This window comes from Chlorocebus sabaeus, chromosome 25 (assembly GCF_047675955.1).
Source record: "Chlorocebus sabaeus isolate Y175 chromosome 25, mChlSab1.0.hap1, whole genome shotgun sequence".
Lineage (NCBI taxonomy): Eukaryota > Metazoa > Chordata > Mammalia > Primates > Cercopithecidae > Chlorocebus > Chlorocebus sabaeus.
In genome coordinates this window covers 62594826-62602010 of record NC_132928.1, presented here as the reverse complement: position 1 = coordinate 62602010, position 7185 = coordinate 62594826, and the positions used below count along the sequence as shown (strand labels likewise).

Sequence of the window (7185 nt, the reverse complement as noted above, 5' to 3'; positions counted from 1 at the left end):
TTCACTGTGTCTCAGCTTCCTCATCTGTAAAATGGGAATAATAATAGCACTTATCTCATAGTGTGAAGATTATGAGATGTTCTATGGAAAAGGCCTAGAACAGTGTCTGGCCCAGAGCAAGTGCTGCTGCTATGAGCATGGTACATCAGGCACTGTGAGCTTGGTTAATGTGGCTCTGCATTTGAGAGCTGAGGTCCTATCACTGTGTCATAAAAGCAGCTTCAGAACAAGACTTTTTGGGAGGGAGAGCATTAGGACAAATATCTAATGCATGTGGGGCTTAAAACCTAGATAACGGGTTGAGAGGTGCACCGTGGCACATGTAGACCTATGTAACAAACCTGCACGTCCTGCACATGTATCCCAGAACTTAAATAAATAAATAAATAAATAAATAAATAAATAACAAGACCCTGAAGAGTGGCTACTTTACCAAGCTGTATATTAGTTCGTGGGTTCCTCTCTGGGCAGCCAGAGTCCCTCCTTAGGTGATAACATGAACACCTAATGCCCAAGTATTTGAAATTGCGAGTGGGGATTATACGAAAAAAACCGTCTCAAGTGCCCAATAAGGGTTTAGTACACAGTCTTCCTTCAATTAATGGGTAGCCTTTGTCTGTCTTCTAAAACACCACAAAGTCTTTGAACCAGCAGCTGGAAACCATAATTTGGGAAGAGATGCCTGACATTCTAAGGAGACGGTGTTGCTGGAGTAATTTTGATTGTATAAGAACCTACCACAGTCTAATTCCCAGAGTCTGTGGACTGAAATAAATTCAGCAGGAAACTGTAGTCTTACTGAGTGATAATGTGATTTGACATTCCAGTAACAGAAACCTGCATCGGAGGACAGAAGAAATGTCAGCACCAGCCCTTTTCCACCTGTAAAACTCCTCATTTTTCTTCAAGATGCAGCCCAAATGCAACCGCCTCTCTGAAGCTTTCCTGAACTCCCTTAGGCTGAGTTACTCAGGCCCTCCTCTGTGTTCCTGTAGCCCCTTCTCTCGCTCAAATCATTATGTTTCTATGTCTGTGACCTCTGTTAGATTTTAGCTCCTCCTGAATAATAGTGTCTTAGTGACTTTTATATACTCTGCAACCAGCACACTGCTTGGCATGAAGTAGATGCTCACAAAATATTTGTCGTTGAATTAATGCAGTGGGTCTCGATTTCCCTCCTTTTCTTCCCTAAGCCTGGAGCTAAGGCAGGTGAACCTTCAGAGTCCTTTGAGGGGCAGAGAGAAGTCAAGTCAAACCTGGGGGAAGATGGCCGCCTCCACTTCTGTGGCTCCCTCAAGAACATGCTTGTGGAACCTTGCACTGTGAGGATTGGAAGTCACCTCAGAGTATCTAGAGAGCTAGGAGATATCCTTGGGCAAGATACTGTGATACCAAATGTTATTCATTTAACAAACCTTTGTCAAGGGTCAACACATGCCAGGCCATAAGGCAGCTACAGTTCCTGTCCTCACAAATCTTACAGGGCGAGGCAGAGACAGAACTGTATACAGGTGTAATAGGCACACAGTACTGCGTGACAAGTGCTGAGACAGGAGGGAGCACAGGCAAGGACACCAAGGAACAGACCTTGAATGTCTCTCAGGAGAGTCAATGTCAAAGCCAAGAGCCGACAGTGGAGCCAAATTACTTTGGAGGAGGAAGCGTCACAGTTCTCTGTGACAGAACAAGAGGACTACCCCGCCCCTTTCTCAGAAGGGGCATCATAGGGAGCAGCACTGGCTAGAGCATCTCCTCCATCTTCCATCAAGCATGTGGACTGACGCCCAGGCCTCCTGGGGTCCTAACACTGCAGGCTGCTGGAATATACACCTCCACTAGCAGGCAGGAATCTGTCCTATTCCCAGCAGCCACTAGAGGCACTGCCTGACCCTACTGCGGCCACGAGCAGAGGGACCCCAGGATTCTCAACTCCGTTACCTTGTCTCGCCTCCCCTAGGAAGCAGAAGAGTGCTATGGTGAGTAGAGATGACCCATGAGACCCAAGCTTTATCTTACTGCAAACAAAATCTACATTAAAAAAGAAATAAGAATTTCCACCCACATTTTATTATTACTGAAAGCATTTGGAATGAAGCAAAGGATTTAACAATATATATAAAAATATACATTTTTTTTAAAAAATCGCAAGTAGACAATAGATTTATGGAATTATTTTTCTGATCATCCAGAAAAGACAGCGATAGTAAACTGCAGCTGGGCAAGACCAGCCACTGGACCATGAGACCTAAGCAGCCCTAACGCTGCCTGAGCTCTCAAGAGTAGAAGAAATGCTCGACAAACAGAGGGAGGCTGTGGGAGGGCATCAGGACAGCCCCACCAGAAAACCAGAGCCCGAATGGGCTAGGCAGGGCCAGGGCTGAGGTATCAGGACGCAGGAACAACCAGGAACCCATGTGGTTTGAGGGGACATGTCAATTATTCTGGCTTGGAGAGGAATTACCAAGACACAAGAACTCAGACCATCTGCAAGCAAGCTCCCTTGTGTGTGTTCACTTTAAATCAATTCATATTTAACTCACTGAATGAATATGTGGGTTTGGGTGGGAGTCATCCTTGTGTCTAAAATCATCTCAGGGAGACCAAAGAAGGGAAGGCCCAACCGATCAAAGCAGTTTCCCCAATTAAGCTTAAGTGCCCACTAGGATGGGCGCCGGCTGCTGGGGCTTCAGGGAAAGCAAAAGCCATGAGGCCCAGGCCCTGCCTCAAGGAACTGGCACTCTAATGCAGCGAGAGGCACTCGCTCAGAGGATGTGTCTTGTGGCCCATGATTGGATGTGGGACAAAGTAACAGGATTGTTTCCACATATGTGGACAATTAGGATAGGGTTAGAGAAATCCTTGTGATCTGAGATGGGCCTGGAGGGACAGGTAGGATATTGACAGGCAGAGATGGAAAGTGTGTGGGCAAAATCTCCCCAGGGCCTGTGCAGCAGGAGTGGGAGGTGGCCTTCCCAGGAGGGTTTGGAACATACTGACAGCTACGGGAAGTGAGGCAGGAAAGGGAGTGGGAGCTGGAGGCCAGGCCAACACAGGGCCCCAAGCATACTCACTTATTCTTTCATTCATTCAACAAAAATGTGTGGAGTGCACACCCTCTGCCCGGTGCCCCTCCAGGTGCTGGGCACACAGGTGAACAGGGCAGCCCCCACCACCCGAGGCTGGCATTGCCTTCCTGGAGAGTTCTGAGCGGGAGCGTCCCATGCTCAGTGCTGTGCTTCCAGGAGCTCCTGCCAACTACAAGGGAAGTGGAGGCTGCAGCCTGGTCTCGAATGAGGGCCAGGCCCTGCACCAGGTGTCACAGCCGGGAGGGGTTACTTCACAGGACAGCGAGGTCAGCAGGGTCAGTCACAGGGACCCCCTACCAGGCCAGCCATGTTCTCCACAGCTGACACTGGGGAAGAAATGTCCCCATCAATGTCTGGGATGGAGGGACAGTAGAACAGGGCTTAGAGAGGAGAAGGGAGGCCCGGAAGCAGGAGAATGAACCCCTAACCCTTCCTCCGCCGCCCTCTGCTGCCGGCTCGTCACTGGCCGAGGTCATCTGGGGATTCACGCCCCGTGCTCCTCTGCTCTTCTTGCCTGTCGTCATCCTCCTCCTCCTCCTCTCTGGAAAGTTCTCTCAGCTGCTCTGGCGGCTCCTCATAGGCTGCCCGATTCCTGCAGGGCAGCAGGGGACAGAGGGGAAGGATTTGCTCTCAGGTGGACCCGCAAGGGAGCTGATCCTCATGAGCAGCCTCCAGACCTCTTCCCCACGCACCAGCTGCAGAGGACACTGGGCTGAAAGGCTGGGCTGAGAGTAAAGGTGCCACACACTTGTTCCATGCATGAGCTGAGGGGGTTACAGGAACAGGCTGGCTCTACCAGCCCAGGAGGAACTGGCCCCGTGACAGGGGCTCCAGGCCACACTTGGCTCTAGTCATGCCGCAGGAAGCCCTGCCCTGAGCTCCCAGACTGGAAAACCACAGGCCTGGGAGGCAGGTCCTGGGGCTGCAATGCACATTTTATGGGTTGGGCAGGTCATTGTTTTGTCAGCACAAAATGGGGGTGATATACTGCACAAAATGGGGGCTGCAAGTAGAAGAGGCTGTGAGGAATTGGGATGCATATTTCCAGTCTCCCCAGACCCTTCCAACAGGCTACCAGCCCAGACACTCACGGCCTTGCATCCTCCTTGTCTTCGGTGTTGTCCTTCCCCTGGCAGCAGCAGCAGTAGATGATGATGCCAATGATAATGAGGGCTGCAACCACGCCCACCGCGATGCCCACATACAGGGCCACGTTCATGGAGGCTGCAAGAGGACAGAGCAGCTGCACTAGCTAAGCTTCTAAGCTAGCTCCGGGCCTCCTCCCAGCCAGGGGAGCAGCAGCTGCCGGCTTCTGGTAACACTCCATGAAAGGCATGGTCTTGGAGGAATGTGACCAGCTATGGCCCAGGAATACTTTTCAGGATGGAGGTGCAGACAGAGACATATAGACCACTTCACATCTTAACACTCTCCGGGCTACCCTGGCTCTGCAAAAGTCCTCAGGTGTCAGCCCAGCCAGCTCGTTAAGCTAGACGTGGTGTCTCACCCCAGAAGGACGTGGTCCAGACTCTGCGGCAGCTGCCCTGGGTACTTCCTCCATGCCCACTGAGTGACTTCTAGGCAGGTGGGACTGACGAAGCCTCTCAGTTCTAGAAGTCAGTCCTAGGTTCCACTTCCAAACACCAGTGGAACTGGACTGGCGTCAGAGTGAGAGGTGCCTGGCACAGAGTCCATCCTGCCTAGGTCACCACAGCTACCCTGCAGGTGCGTGGCCCTAGAGAGGCTCCCCTATTCCCCCTCACAGTGGTCTCTGGACCACCACCAGTTATCCTGTGGCCTTTGTCAGCCCTCCCTCCCCAAACTGCTCTTACGAGATCTGACGGCCACTGTGATGTTGCAGAATTGGATCCCCGCCTCATTGCTGGAGGTACAGATGTAGTAACCTGATGTGTCTGTGGAGATATTCTTCAGGGGGACAGGCTGGCCTGAGGCTGCAGGGGAAGAAGAGTCAGGGTGAAGAGAGACACCACAGTGGAGTGGAGATAGCCAGGAACGAGAGGTCTGGAGTCTTAGGGAGGCACAAACTCTGCCACTGAGCTTCTCCAGGCCAGACCCCCCTCTCCACCTCCAGGGCTGCAGGATGATTAAACCAGGCAGGGCCCACAATGTGAAGTGCTTAGAATTCACTCAGGCACCCTGGGTTTGACACCTGGCTCTGCCACTTATTAATTTGTCTTTAGCAAGTAACTCAGCTTCATTCAACCTCCATTTCCTCAACTAAAATCAGAAACAATAGTACCTGCCTCACAGGGTACTTGCGAGCATAAAATGAGGTACTAATAATAAATATAAGCCCACAACAGAATACCGAATATGTAGTAAGTGCTCAGGAAACATAATACACATTAGGTATTGCATGAAAATGCTTTCTAATCAGAAGATATTATTACTTTTATGATCTTCAGAAACCAAATCTCTTAGTTTAGACTCATATGAAAGAAGCCTTTGGAAATCAAAAGCTCTGATCTCTGGATTTCTGCCATAAGAGAAGTGTGTGGGGTGTGTGTGTATGTTATGTAGTGTGTGTTGTGTGTCAGTGTGTGTGTGGTGTGTCAGTGGTGTGCAGTGTGTGTGTGCTTTGCTCTATGAGAGTAGTGTATGTACGGTATGTGGTGTGTGTGAAATATGTGTAGTGTGTGTGTACACTCTGTGTGTGGTAGGAGTATGTGTGTGTTGTGTGTATGTGGCATAAGGAGTGTGTGAGATGGGGGTGTGATGTGTGGTGTGTATAGTGTGTGTGATGGGAGTGTGATGTGTGGTGTGTGTGTATAGTGTGTGTGATGGGAGTGTGATGTGTGGTGTGTGTGTATAGTGTGTGTGATGGAAGTGTGATGTGTGGTGTGTGTGTATAGTGTGTGTGATGGGAGTGTGATGTGTGGTGTGTATAGTGTGTGTGATGGAAGTGTGATGTGTGGCGTGTATAGTGTGTGTAATGGGAGTGTGATGTGTGGTGTGTGTATAGTGTGTGTGATGGGAGTGTGATGTGTGGTGTGTATAGTGTGTGTGATGGGGGTGTGATGTGTGGTGTGTGTGGTGTGTGATGGGAGTGTGATGTGTGGTGTGTATAGCGTGTGTGATGGGAGTGTGATGTGTGGTGTGTGTATAGTGTGTGTGATGGGAGTGTGATGTGTGGTGTGTATAGTGTGTGTGATGGGAGTGTGATGTGTGGTGTGTGTATAGTGTGTGTGATGGGAGTGTGATGTGTGGTGTGTGTATAGTGTGTGTGATGGGAGTGTGATGTGTGGTGTGTGTATAGTGTGTGTGATGGGAGTGTGATGTGTGGTGTGTGTGTATAGTGTGTGATGGAAGTGTGATGTGTGGTGTGTGTATAGTGTGTGTGATGGGAGTGTGATGTGTGGTGTGTGTATAGTGTGTGTGATGGGAGTGTGATGTGTGGTGTGTGTATAGTGTGTGTGATGGGAGTGTGATGTGTGGTGTGTGTGTATAGTGTGTGTGATGGGAGTGTGATGTGTGGTGTGTGTATAGTGTGTGTGATGGGAGTGTGATGTGTGGTGTGTATAGTGTGTGTGATGGGAGTGTGATGTGTGGTGTGTGTGTATAGTGTGTGTGATGGGAGTGTGATGTGTGGCGTGTATAGTGTGTGTGATGGGAGTGTGATGTGTGGTGTGTGTATAGTGTGTGTGATGGGGGTGTGATGTGTGGTGTGTGTGGTGTGTGATGGGAGTGTGATGTGTGGTGTGTATAGCGTGTGTGATGGGAGTGTGATGTGTGGTGTGTGTATAGTGTGTGTGATGGGAGTGTGATGTGTGGTGTGTATAGTGTGTGTGATGGGAGTGTGATGTGTGGTGTGTGTATAGTGTGTGTGATGGGAGTGTGATGTGTGGTGTGTGTATAGTGTGTGTGATGGGAGTGTGATGTGTGGTGTGTGTATAGTGTGTGTGATGGGAGTGTGATGTGTGGTGTGTGTATAGTGTGTGTGATGGGAGTGTGATGTGTGGTGTGTGTATAGTGTGTGCGATGGGAGTGTGATGTGTGGTGTGTGTGTATAGTGTGTGTGATGGAAGTGTGATGTGTGGTGTGTGTGTATAGTGTGTGTGATGGGAGTGTGATGTGTGGT

At 49.9% G+C, this 7185-nt stretch overlaps 1 protein-coding gene across 1 annotated transcript in view; it reads right to left on the bottom strand.

Annotated features, from left to right (window-relative positions):
- Nucleotides 1-2045: 2045 nt before the first annotated feature.
- Nucleotides 2046-7185, bottom strand: part of GPA33 (glycoprotein A33) — a 39467-nt gene continuing 34327 nt past the window's right edge. Inside the window, exons 5-7 of the mRNA XM_007989666.3 lie at nucleotides 4919-5038; nucleotides 4178-4310; nucleotides 2046-3678 (exon numbers count right to left, since the gene is read on the bottom strand). Coding sequence (XP_007987857.3) covers nucleotides 3546-3678; nucleotides 4178-4310; nucleotides 4919-5038 — 386 coding nt within the window. The 3' untranslated portion in view covers nucleotides 2046-3545. The remainder of the gene's footprint in view (nucleotides 3679-4177; nucleotides 4311-4918; nucleotides 5039-7185) is intronic.